Source organism: Manis javanica, chromosome 4 (assembly GCF_040802235.1).
Source record: "Manis javanica isolate MJ-LG chromosome 4, MJ_LKY, whole genome shotgun sequence".
Lineage (NCBI taxonomy): Eukaryota > Metazoa > Chordata > Mammalia > Pholidota > Manidae > Manis > Manis javanica.
In genome coordinates, this window is record NC_133159.1 from 30,122,281 (window position 1) to 30,136,139 (window position 13,859).

General features: G+C 38.9%; 1 protein-coding gene across 28 annotated transcripts in view; it reads left to right on the plus strand.

Annotated features, from left to right (window-relative positions):
• The window catches only part of MACF1 (microtubule actin crosslinking factor 1), a 471,369-nt gene that overhangs the window by 176,001 nt on the left and 281,509 nt on the right, over window positions 1-13,859 (plus strand). For all 28 annotated transcript variants that reach the window (XM_073233661.1, XM_073233662.1, XM_073233665.1 and 25 more), the window contains 9 exons: window positions 915-1,069; window positions 2,163-2,289; window positions 2,847-3,030; window positions 3,463-3,632; window positions 6,869-7,047; window positions 7,724-7,862; window positions 8,539-8,732; window positions 10,025-10,187; window positions 10,998-11,081. In XM_073233661.1, coding sequence (XP_073089762.1) covers window positions 915-1,069; window positions 2,163-2,289; window positions 2,847-3,030; window positions 3,463-3,632; window positions 6,869-7,047; window positions 7,724-7,862; window positions 8,539-8,732; window positions 10,025-10,187; window positions 10,998-11,081 — 1,395 coding nt within the window. The remainder of the gene's footprint in view (window positions 1-914; window positions 1,070-2,162; window positions 2,290-2,846; window positions 3,031-3,462; window positions 3,633-6,868; window positions 7,048-7,723; window positions 7,863-8,538; window positions 8,733-10,024; window positions 10,188-10,997; window positions 11,082-13,859) is intronic.

Here is a 13,859-nt window from a genome sequence, read left to right on the forward strand (position 1 = left end):
CATTGCATCAGCCTCCCCATTCTCTGCTTCTTTATTCTGCCAGCAGCATGATCTTTAAAAAAAAGTTTCTCCCCTGCTTATTTCCTACAAGAAATCCCCATTCTATTTTGAAAGTCTTAATGTCGCTTAGAGAGTCTTAATATTCAGAAATTCCTTAATGTGGCTTCAAGGTCCTGAAAAATCTTTCTTTACCTCTCTAAGCAAGACTCGGTCATGTCCTTTCCTTGCATTTCCTGGAAATTGCTTTTGCCACACAGTAATGTAACTATATACCCACCAGAATATATGGAATATGGACCATGTTTGTTGGCCTCACCATTTCACCATTTTTAGATCCAGTGGCCTAGCACACTTCCAGGCTCAAGGCATGCTCAATAAATACTTGTTATATAAATGACTGAATGAACTTTTTCTGCACTTTCTGTGTCTCAGTATATCTGCCTATTAAATAGGGATAATAATGTTGGTTACTTATCTCTCAAGAGAAAGGATTGATTCCAAAATGCTTGAACATTTTTAGGGATTTGAGTGGGATGACAGGAAGGGAGGAAGAGGAGACATCACAAAAGCAAAGTTTTTAATTACTCTTGTCCCTTTAAGTTTTACCCTGTGGCTGTAGATGCAAAGAGGTTGCTCTTGAAGGTCTTATAGTCTCCTTATAACTTTCATGTACTTAATTACTTGACATCTAACAGGCATTTAATAAGCACTAGCTTTCTTGTTTTATTTGATGTCAGAGTCTTTCCTGTGTGATTACATGTTATCTTTTATAAAAATCAGGAACTCTCACTAAGTGATGGCAGGTCTACAAAATTATCTTTTCTTAAGGGTTTCATAGCCTTGGGATCAGACACCTGGTAATAATGGGTTGTTGGTTTACCCCTTAGCAATAACTTGTAAATTTTTCTCTTCAGATCACAGTTTGTAAGAATGATGAGTGTGTGCTGGAAGATAATTCACAGCGGACCAAGTGGAAAGTGATCAGCCCCACAGGGAATGAAGCAATGGTGCCATCAGTCTGTTTCCTCATTCCCTCACCCAATAAGGATGCCATTGAGATGGCTGGCAGGTAAATTTGCTCAGCTGCCACCTCAGCTATTCATCCCAAATGAGCTGTTGGTGGGACAGATCTGCATCTGTGATTTTGAACAGAGCAACCATGTTTTAAGATTTCCTCTGTGACAGGCTTCCTGTTGGGATATCAAATCTTGCACTGCCAGCCCCATAGTAGATTTTCAGTAAATGTTTTATGTTCAATTGAAATACAGTCTATGATGATACTTGATTATCAATAGTTACTCTCAGAGGATTGATTTTTTAGTGACTGTTAATTTTTCTTAATTTATATTTTGCTAAAGAAATACATGTTCATATTTTTAAAAGCCTAATTATACCACAAAGCTTATAATAAAAATGAGCAATTACCTCCCCTACCCCAGAGTTCTACTTTCCAGAGTGAACTAGTTTCAACTTTTTATTTCAGCACTACTGCCATTTTAATGGGATTTTTGGAGGGTAAGCTAATGGGCTTAATGTCTGTCATTTAACTGAGGTCCTGGCTTCTATTGTTTATATCTCAAATTTCTAAACTTGAAGAAATCCAAGATGAAGTGATGTGTGTTGAATACATGTATATGTAAGTTGTCTTCCACCAAGTTGAGATTGAATTAGGCATGGAATGTTCTAGAAAAATGATTCTCAAGACATTCATAATACAGTTCCCTTGTATATGCCAGATGAACTTTTAAAGTTGCTATAAACTTTTAAACATTTTAGCAGTTTTGTAAATGTACAGAACACAATAAATCACTAAGCATTAATATTGTTATTTTTCAACAATTCCAGTAGGGTTATTTTATCTCTACTTTTTTCTATTGTTCCTCTTGCTAGGTATTTCCTCTAACTTCTCTAATTAGATTACAATCAGGTAGCATTTATGAGGCTGCTAAATATATGCTGACATCATATAATACTGTAGCAAATCTAAATTGTTTAAGTATCTCAATTTAGTTCCAAAGATTCCTGTGTTGTTAGTATTTAACTTGTTGACTTTCTCTCTTCCCCGGCATATGAGCTCATTCTGCTAGGCAATAACATTTTTTTTCCTTAAGTCTCTAGTGTGAGCTCAAAAAAGCTGTAGCCATGTTTTCTGTTGTTTCTAGGGTTGAACAGTCCTACCAGAAAGTGATGGCCCTTTGGCATCAGCTACATGTTAACACCAAAAGCCTTATCTCCTGGAACTACCTGAGGAAGGACCTTGACCTTGTGAAGACCTGGAACCTGGAAAAGGTAATTATGAAAGCTCTACACCAGGCTCACATCCTATTTGCAAGCTTTGTTCAAATGGAATTTTTTTCATTACTGTGAGACTCCTACCCACCCAAAGGGGGTAATGTGGAGTCATAGATAGTATTTCAGGGTTAGCGGCCTGAGGGTCTTAGGAATTAACAACAGCAGCCTGAATGGTTGAGGAAATTTCTGATGCAAATAAATAACACCTGACATCCTGGTTTTCTTGGCAGAGGGCAAAGGTTGTAGGCTTCGTCTCACCCTGGAGGACAAACATCTCTTTTGCATGTGTGTATTTTGTAGGGGAATACTGTGAATTAACCAATGTTAAGGGCATGTCCAAGAGGACACAAAGGGTATTTTTGGGTGCTAATGATATTCTATTTCTTGACCAATCTGAATGCTGATTAAATGGACAAGTTTGATTTGTGAAAAAACCAATGTGTTTATAATTATGGTCTATAACTTTTATTTATGTATTAAGCATCAATAAAAAGGAGAGAGGGAGAAAGTATTATGTTCCCATTCTATTGAAGTTTCTTTTGGTTTGTCTCTAGCTTCGATCGTCAGCACCAGGGGAGTGCCACCAGGTCATGAAGAACCTACAGGCCCACTGTGAGGACTTTCTGCAGGATAGCCGCGACTCTGTGCTCTTCTCAGTGGCTGATCGTTTGCGCTTGGAAGAGGAGGTGGAGACTTGTAAAACCCACTTCCAGCACCTGATGAAGTCCATGGAGAATGGTGTGTGCCTTGGACAGTAGTGGTGGAATGAGAGCCCTCAAGGGTGCTGCTAGACGCCTCATGTGAACTAGAAGTGCCATCACCACCTTTTTGCCATTGGAGTTACTAAAAACTTAAGATAGAGAAAAACTTGTAGAGGTGAATTTTCAAAATCAGATCATGGAAGAAGAGACCATATTTTGGTTATTCTTGCTAATTAGAACCTGTCACATTTTCTTGTGGAATAACATGTTTGGATCCTTAAGGATCAGTATATAATATAGGGAATTTAGGATCAGGCAGAATGTTCTCTTCATAAAGTCCTTGCTTTCATTTGTGGAATATAAGATCTGCTGGAACCAGTGGTGTCCTCTCTCTGATGAATCTGTTCATCTCAAGTTGGCTGATCTCTGTTATGGTACTTAATGGTCTTCTGTGCTTGTGTATTCACAGAAGACAAAGAGGAAACTGTGGCCAAGATGTACATTTCAGAGCTGAAGAATATCTGGCTGCGCCTGGAGGAGTATGAACAGAGACTGGTTAAACGAATTCAGTCCCCAGCTGGTTCTAGGACTGATAAAGATGCTCGGCAGGACAATGCACTAAGGATCGCAGAGCAAGAGGTAAGCAAGAGATGGTCCTAAGACCAAGTTAATGTCAGAATAAATGCTTTCAGAATCAGAATGAATCGGGTAGCAAGACAGTATGGAGACCAAGAAATAAGGTACTCCTATAGGAAGAATTTTTCCCTGCAGCCTTTAAGTGCCTTTTACCTATGGAGAAGCATGGTTTCAGCTCCCAGTATATTGCTAAATGTTAATTAGCTTCCTACGTAGTTGGGAAGGCAAATAGACTGCTAAATTTTTCTAAGTACTGTATTTGGGCATATTTTAAGACCACTGAGTAGAGATGCTGCTATCTGCTCTATCATTTAAATATGCTTGTGTTACTTTATGTGACATGGTTATCATTAGTCATTAGTCGTATAGCATAAAAAATAATAAGGAAAGACTCAGATTCTACTCTAGGCTCTGGTGTACACTCTGAGTCACAGAGATATATCTGAGTCACATAATACACGAGTCAGATAATATCTGAGTCACAAAGTTGTTTTGAAAATTAAGTGATAGAATACACATAATTAGCTTCTTGGAAAAATCAAATGCCATCAAAGTGTAGGACAGCAGTTTTGAAGTAAGACCAGCAAATATTAATTGCTTTATTAAGTGTTCATGAGCATGCAAAGAAAGTAAGCCAAAGTCCTCACTTTTGGCTTGTAGTTAAGAATAGAAAGTTAAAGTCACAGTTAGAGACTGCAGTATAAGAGATGTCAAAAGATAGTACCTGTAAGATAAATTCTAGCCGAAATAAGCAGGCAAAGAGAGGCAACAAAGGGCCAGGTAGTTTATTTGAACGCAAACACCCAGGCGAGATTTCCCCAGTCTACAGAAGTAGAGGCTGGGGAATTCGCGCGTAAGCAGACAGGCAGCGAGTTTTTAAAGAAGGTAGGGGGAGGCAGAGCTTAGATTTACAGCGGTGCGAGGATTGGCTAACGGTAAGGCACATTTTTCAGGTTGGCAGGGGGCAACAGCCGGGGACTTTGACACGTCATCAGGGTCCGACGTGCTTGCTCCTCCCATCAGTGCTCTCATCCATGCAGTACCTACTGTGTTGCCAGAGTTTTGCCAAGCAAAAATTGCTATAGGGATTTAGAGTATTATTAGAACATTTCTACTTGGGTTGGTAGAGGAGAGCTCTATAAAGAATATTAGATTTGATCTGGGAGCTTAAAGGGAATGGATAGGACTGGCTAACAAGGAGTGATTTTTCTTCCTTTCTCAATTATTCCTAAACTTGAAGAGGACAATGAGAGGGCAGTATAATTTTCATTGGCCAAGAGAGATCTAATATGCTTATTTGAAGCCTATCATATGAAGCTGTAATTTTCCAGTTCAAGCCTTTTACTTTTCTGTAGTCATCCAACATCTGTTTGTCCCTGCAAACTAGAATATTCTAAGAAATCAAGGTTATTATTCAGCTCTTCTAAAGGATCTTCTTTTTTTAACTTTATTTTGAAATGTCTTCATTATAAAGAAAAGTTTTTTTCTCATAAAACCTTCACCTAGATCCATTTCCCAAATATTGACATTTTTTCATTTGCTTTATCAGTTTCTTCATATATATATATGTATGTGTATATATATATATATATATATATATATATACATGATAATCTTTTTTTAAATGAAGAGAAGTTCCAACATGATGCTTAAATACTTCAGTGTGCATTTCCAAGAAATAAGGGTAGTCTCTTACACAACCACAAGACAGTGATTAAAAACAGGAAATAAATATTGATATAACACTGCTGAGACCTTATTAAACTTTCATCAGTTGACCTAATGCATTTTTTTGGTAGCCCCACCCCCACCCCCACCCCTGACCCCACAAAAAAAGGAGTATTTTTGGTACAGGATTCAATCCAGTATTACACGTTGCATTTAGCTGCTGTCTGTCTTTAAATTTCCTTAAACTGAAAGTTTCTTGACTTTTCATTATCTTTCATGACCTTAACACTTTTGAAGTGTGCATTTTATTTTGTAGAATGTCCCTCGTGTGTATATCTGAGGCTTTGTCATGATTAGTGATAGGTTATACATTTTTGGCAGTGATATTACAGAAGTGACATTGTGTACTTGATGCATCATACCAGGAGGCATGTGATACTGATTTGTCGCATTGTTGCTGATAACTTTTATCACTTGTTGCTATTTCCCCCTTTGTAATTACGAACTATCTTGTGGGGAGATGCTCTGAGATTATATAAATATCCTGTTTTACATCAAACTTTCAGCAGTGAGTTTTAGCATCTGTTGTTGGTTCTTGACTGAATTAATTATTAGTATGACTATTGCTGAAAAGTGATTTACTAATGGTCATTCCTTTTACATTTTAAAATTCCATTCTGTCAAAAGGGAAGAGCTTGCCTCCCTCCCTCTTTTTTTTCTTCTTTATGTCAGTATGGATTTAGGATTATTATTGTATTCAGTGGTGTGTAATTTGCTGATGTCCCCATCATTCTTCGAGTGCTTTCTTATTTTTCAACAAAACAAGATATTCCAGATTCATCTTGCCTTTGCCAGCTCCAATCCTGGGATCAGCCATTTTTCCGAGTCTTGCTTCCTATAGGTGGAGAACGTTATTTAGAAACAAGATCTGGCTGATGCATGTGCTCACTGTTGCTGAGGTATCATTGCTTCTAGGACTATTTAGTAGACAGAGTTAGAAATATGCAGTCTTACAAACACATATATGGTGTGTACATATAGGCATGTAAATGTATCATAAAGGTAGACCAATATAGTTATCTATTGATCAATGTCATACACACATACACATACCCCTACAAATTCATATATATCTTCATCCAGTTCCAAACCAATACCACAATCCTTATTCTAACCTCTCCTCTTACCATATTTGTAACCTTCTTCCCCAAGACTGAAAAACCTGCTTTATGTATCCACAATAAATTTGCTTATTGCTCAATTCTGTCATGTACAGGTAAATAGTTTCAGAATTGCTAACTCATACAACTACAAAAAACAAGCCTACTAACTAGAGTCCAACATTTATAGTTCTTTTTGTCTTAAGACTGAAGGTATGAAATACTGGGTTTAGAAATTACTCATGTATGTCCTTCTTTCTTCTCCTTCGGTGCTGTTTCATAGTTTATTCAACAACTGTCCTATATATGGGATTTAGATTGTTTCCAGTATTTTGCTGTTACATGCAAGGACCTCTTTCTAAACTTGCTCAGTCCTGTCTCTATCTTTATTGTGTGTCTTGTTCCTGACAGCACACCCAGGAGGATTTGGAGCAACTCAGGTCAGACTTGGATGCTATTTCCATGAAATCCAACAACTTTCTCCATCAGTCCCCATCTGGTGTGAGTGTCCCAACTCTGTGCTCAGAACTCAATCTGCTGGTGGAGAAAATGGACTGTGTGTACAGTCTCTCCACTGTCTACCTGAATAAGTGAGTAAACTGAGGATTTGGGTCCAAAGGGTAATGTTTTCCTTGGGATGAGAAGGGGAAGTACCTGGAGTGTTTCATGAAAAATCCAGAGAGATTACAGATCCTGAGGAGCATGTACCTATGAAAAGAAACCTTGGCTTTAGTTCCAGGTAACATGGAGTGGGTTCATTTGGCCCGCAGTGAACAAATAAATGCCAGTGATAAAGAAAGGGAGTTGATTTATATTGTTAGGACCATGGTGTGCCTCATTTCTGTTTGATTAGATACCTCTGGAAATGAAAGAAAAAGAAACACCAAAGAATAAGATGAAAAATTTTCAGCTAAACTAAATATTACTCTTTGAAGGTCTTCATATCCCTACCCATCCCTACCCATGACCTTGAGGAGTAACAGATCTTATACTCTTCATAGTGTAGAGTGGGTTTCTGGCCTCAAATCTTTTTTTTCCATGAGTTCCACATGTGTACATGTCCCAGTGCCCCCTAGAAATTTGTTTTGAATTGGTGCAAAATTGGAACACATTTACCATGCTTTCTTATTTCTATGAAACCCTGTCATCTAGTAATGGTGAAACTGATTTCAGCAGCTGTATTTCATGAATTTCTCTACAGTGCTCCAGGTCTACAGCCCAGCTCTGAAAATGTGTTTGTTAACAAAGGTGATTTTATCCTCACAGACTAAAGACAATTGATGTTATAGTGCGTAGCATCCAGGATGCTGAACTCCTGGTGAAAGGTTATGAAATAAAGCTGAGTCAGGAAGAAGCTGTACCAGCAGATCTCTCAGCCCTGGAGTCCCATCGGTCTACATTACAGGTTGGTTGCTCTGAGTTCCTTGGGGGCTTTTACTTCATGTTTCTATTGCTTTGGGTTAGCAGAGAAATGCAGTTTTGGATGGCATGACAATGATTTAAGTTTGCATCTGAACTAGACAGAATATTGTATTTAATATATTTTAATGTGGATTCAAAGGAGGGATGGAGAAGTATGTCTAGCTAGAAAGAGAAGATAAAGGACTGTGCCTTTCTATTTAATTTCTCACTTTTCTCTCCAGTAAAATCATGTCTTAATTGGATATAATTAAAGGTTATGCTGTTAAGTTTGTAAATCATTTAGCCGTTACCTCATCTGAGTCTCATAAGCCTCTCTGTGAGTGAATAGAGAAGGGGTTTTATTTCCATTTAAAGATGAGAAAACCAATATTCAGATTGGCTACATGACTTGACTTGGTTTTATAGTTCATAAGTGGTGGAGCCAGGTTCCAAACACAAGTTCTTTGTACATTTCTCTATACCTGCTTCCTGCCCTTGGCTTCCCAATTGTGCCTGAAGACTGTGGAGGCATTTCTGGCACAAACCTTTGTAGAGTCTAGCTTCTGAATCATAAATATAATGGGCAGCCTGCTGTGGTCAACGTTCTTGTTTTCTACCTTAGTCTGAGTCCTTTCACATGGAATTTATTTAACCTGTGTTTTGTATTTATGTTTTTATAGCACTGGCTTAGTGAAGCAAAGGACAGGAATTCGGTGTTTTCAGTCCTGGATGAGGAGATTGCCAGGGCCAAGGTAGTGGCAGAGCAGCTGAGTCGCCTGACTCCAGAGAGAAGCCTGGATCTGGAGCGCTGTCAGGAGAAAGGCTCCCAGCTGCAGGAGCGTTGGCACCGGGTCATTGCTCAGCTCGAGACCCGGTGAGTGGTACCCCTTGCCCTTTCTTCCTGTTAGAGTTCAGGGACTAGGTGTTAAACAAAAATAGTTATAGCTGTATATTCTTGTTAAAAGGCAGGAATTTATAGGGATGAGTAAAAATTGAATGACACTGTGAATTCTGGACAAGTGACAGAAATGTGGGGCCACCAACATTGAAGCAGACCCAAGGCTTGCTTTTGGATCAGAAGTGACTGTCCTATTAGCAGTGCCTCTCCTGTGTCCCAGATCTTAATCTAGTTAAGCCATAATGACAATGGCGTCTTAGTTTAAACTGAAAAGGTGACCTGGTGATCTATTCTCAAGGACAAAACCTGAGTTCTAGTTCTTGTTTTATTGGTTTTTAATCCAAATATGAACCATTTTTCATAGTGGGGCTTTGCAGAATTCCTTGTTTCCATTTTCATTCATTGGCTATTTTTTTTTTTTTGGTATCGTTAATGTACAATTACATGAGCAACATTGTGGTTACCAGACTCCCCCCATTATCAAGTCCCCACCACATATACCTCACTACAGTCACTGTCCATCAGCGTAGTGTGATGCTATAGAATCACTACTTGTCTTCTCTGTGTTGTACTGCCTTCCCTGTGTCCTCCCCTACATTATGTGTGCTAATTGCTAATTATTTTTATCTCTTATTTGAGCACTTCTGATGACTGATATGAATAGGAAAGACAGAAAACCACCTTTCTGAGGCTAGGCTGAGTAGGTAAATATATAGGGAGAGGGGCCACATTAACTCACTGAAGTTTTGATTGATTCTCTATAATCAATTACTATCTCAAGGCTGATTAGAATAACACAGTGGTGTAAGAAACTATTACTGAAATAAACTGTGAATAACTATTTTCCACCACCACCCCTCATTTCTCTCCCTAAGAAATTACAGTGATTCATAAATCATAGCTGGGGTATCCTCAACAGGTACTCTGTCATTATGGGGCAGAAGTGTTTGCACAGCCAGTACTACCTTATTGTCAATCTTGGTAATTCTTGGCAACCTAGGTAAAAAAATTGACAAGGATTACTGAGGGCTGCCAGGCCAAGGCAGTTTCCAGGGCTTGCAGGACACAGCTGGTTTCTATTTACTTTTACCCATAGGGCACTGGGTACATGCATAGCTCTCACAGCATTGCCTTGCTGTTCTGCAAAATAAAGATGTATCCTCTGTGTCCAGCTCAGCTGGAGGCATGGGCTAAGGAGGGAATTGCCTCATTTACTTTATAGTATTTATACCAAGATATCAAATAGCAGTTTCCCTTTGTTCCTGCAGCCAATCTGAGCTAGAAAGTATCCAGGAAGTTCTGGGAGATTACCGATCCTGCCACAGGACTCTCATCAAATGGATCGAGGAAACCACTGCCCAGCAGGAAATGATGAAGCCGGGCCAGGCAGAGGATAGCAGAGTGCTGTCTCAGCAGCTCAGCCAGCAGACGGTGGGTGCGGCAGTAGCGTGGTTAAAGTTGCAGGATGTTAGCTCCTCGTAAAAGAAGATGATACTCTCACAATTAAGCTTCCCCTAAATGGGAAGACTTTTGAGCCTCCTCTTCTGAAAAGGGTTCAGGCGAGATGGTCTCAAGATACTGGTTTTGCATGTAAGCCAGATGGACCTGTAAAAGCCCTTCTAATCCTGAGTTTTGTGACTGCATATTGAAGTCATAGATGGACAGATTACAGTTGTTCTATTTTGTTTCTTAATATTACATTTGACTTTACTAAGAATATGGGGAGTGGGGAAGCTGCAAATGGAAGGAAATTATTCAAAATTATTTTTATTTGTTGGTATTTTGGGGTTTTACTCATTTTGTTTAGCATTACAGTTAGGAGTGTGTCCAGTCCTGGCTCATTCACACTTACTAAGAGACCCTGAGCAAATTACTTAACCTCTCAGTATTGCATTTTTTTAAATCAATAAAATAGACAAAGTCCATTTTTTGTTGAACCTACATCATTCATTAGGTCATTGTTGTTAAGATTAAATGAAGTGATACATATAAAATATGTAGAACCGTGGTTTTCAAAGCATGGACCCCAGACTACCACCATCATCATGACCTGGGAAAACATTAGAAAAGCAAGTCTCAGACCTGAACCCAAACCTACTGAATCAGAAACTTTGGAGGTGGGGCCCAGCAATCTGTTTTATCCAACCTTTCAGGTGATTTACCTTAAAACATAAAAAATGCTCAGCTATTACAATGGTAATAATAACAATGATAATGTTGTTGTGATATTTTGGTTCCCAGGTTCTATTTGCAGAAATTGAGAGAAATCAGACAAAACTGGACCAGTGTCAAAAATTTTCCCAGCAATATTCCACTATTGTAAAGGTAACTCTACTGTATATCAAAACAAATATAAATGATCTCCAGCTTAGGAAGATAAGCATTATCACTGTTGGTTTTGTCCCTGGACAAATAAGCAGAGCTCTTCTGCTAGAGGCTGGTCTCATCCTTCAGTTAAAGTGAATGTACACTTCTCATGGCCCCACGTTTGGGGTTGCTCAGAGAGGTACCAGGCATCAGCTGCAATTCAAGGAGTCTCCATTTGGATGGCCCACAGACCCGTTCAACTTACCGTGTCAGAAACAGAATGTTTGGGTTTTCCTTTCAAATATACTTCTCACTGTCTTGCCTATCTCATGGAACAGTGTAACCGTTTTCCTGCTTTCTAAGACAAAAATCCTAACAGTTATCCTTAACTCTGCTCTTTGCCTTAAAACTTTATATTCAGTCTGTGAACAAGTTGGCTCAGTATGTCCTGTATCTGTCTTTCATTACCACTCACCCACCACCCCCATTTCCCTCGTTCACATTTTAGCGAGGAATCTTTCTTAGACCACTCTAATACCTCTGAGTTTTTCTCTTGCTTTTGTTCCTGCTCCACAGTCTCTTTTCCCATGTAGTAGCCAGACTCACCTTTTCAGAACATACTGCATGTTGCTGAATCTCAGACACCATCAGTTATAAACCACAGCATTATTATATGCACTACCAAATAAGAAGAAACTCTGCCAATTATGTGAATGCCATTGATTGTAAGGCATTCTAATTTTAGAGATAGTAAAATACAGGGAGAAAGTGTACTTTACAATAGATGAAACATGGCAAATTGGATCATGTCATTCCCCTGCTCAAAACTGTTCAGTGGCTTCATATTATACTCTTAACAGTATCCTAAAGCCTGATATGGTTTAGGAGGCCATGCATAATCTACCCCCCTCCCTATTTCTCTTGTAACATCTTTAAATAAGTGACCTGAGGTTATTATATATTTATTTGTTTATGTTCCTCCGCACTACAGTGTATGTTCCAAGGGAGAAACGTTTTTTCCTAACTTGTTTCCCACTATGTGTATAGCCCTCAGAACAATGACAGGCACATAGGAGATGCCAAAAAAATATTTTTTGAATGAATGCATTTCTTTAGTTAATAACAGAAGCCTTGATGTCACAAAGAATTGAGCTCTAATCCTAGCTTCACTGTTTTCCAGACTTAAGACTGAGCAAGCACTCAGCCTCCTTGAGTTTCTATTGCTGTATCTCTGAAACGGTAACAGTACCTGACCAAGTGATTGTACATATTAAATGGGATAGTGTGTACATAGGACAAGGCCTCAAACCTTAAAGTACAATCAGTAAATGGTACCATGTACTTTTATTATTATTACTACTGCCATATTTTATTTTTTACATAGACTGCTTAAGGAACCCATTCCATGTTTTCCTCTTGCCTGGCGTTTTCTAAATAGACAACAGGAATAAGGACATTCTAGGCAAAAAAGGAGCTGTATAATCAAAGGCACAGAGGAATGAAAATGCAGTGGTTGCACAAGGAAATAGCAGATATCCTGGAATAGCTGGAAGGTGTATGGTACATAAGAAGTAGTGACTGGAAGTTGAAGGGAGAGTTTGGGGCCAACCTATGCAAGGCCTTGTTCACTTCTTTTGGCCTTACCTTCTTTTCTTGCCCCTCAGAATGTGGTCTTGAACCAAGAGCATCAGCCATACCTGGGAGTTTGTGAGAAGTGCAGAATTCTTCAACTTACCAAATCAGAATCTGCATTTTAACAAGATCCCCACATGTTTTATATGCATGTTGATACTTGAGAAGCTGTGCTCTAGGTCATTGAAAGCTTTCCAACAGAGGAATGAAGTGTTCATCTTTGTGTTTTAGGAAAGTTACTCTGCAAAACTAATGATATGTGTCAATTATACCTCAATCAAAAATAATGTTTTTTTTAAAAAAGAAAAATTATTCTGGTGGCAGGATAGAAAATAAATTGGAGGTGAGACTAATAGCAGGAGAGCAAATAAAAGGCTCTTGTACCCATCCATGTGAGATATGAAGAAGACCTGGACTTAGGGCAGCCACCCTCATGATTTCAGAGGAAGTAAAAGAGCATGGTGACCTGAGAAGAGCATTGGCTTAGGGACAACAAGACTGCAGTTCTAGTCCTGACGCTGTTGCTCACCTGCTGAGTTCATCAGGGAAACTCAACTACTGGTCTCTGGGTTTCAGTTCCCCATGCATGAGATGAAAGAATAGCCAGCAGACAACAGTCAGCGCAGGAGCCAGTGACCCACAGGCTAAATCCAGCCTGTATACCTATTATTATGGCCCATGAGAAATGGCTAAGAAAAAATAAATAAAAAGAATAATACTTTATGACACATGAAAAATTATATGAACTTCAACTTTCTGTGTCCATAAGTAAAGCTTTAGCATAACATAGCCACACTCTTGTTTACTTACGGTCTATGGCTGCTTTCCCTTATGGTGGCAGAGTTGAGTAGTTGTGACAGAGATTGTATGGCCCAAAAGTCTGCATCTGGCCCTTTACAGGAAAAGTTTGCTAACTTTATTTATTTTTATTAAAGTATCATTGATGTACAATCTTAATGATGGTTTCACATAAACAACACAGTGGTTTCAACATTCACCCATATTATCAAGTCCTCACCTCCTCTATTGCAGTCACTGTCTGTCAGTGTAGTAAGATGCTATAGAGTCATTAATTGTCTTGTCCATGCTGTACTGCCTTCCCCATCACCTACCTATATTGTATTTGCAAATTATAGTATCTCTTAATCCCCTTCTCCCTCCCCA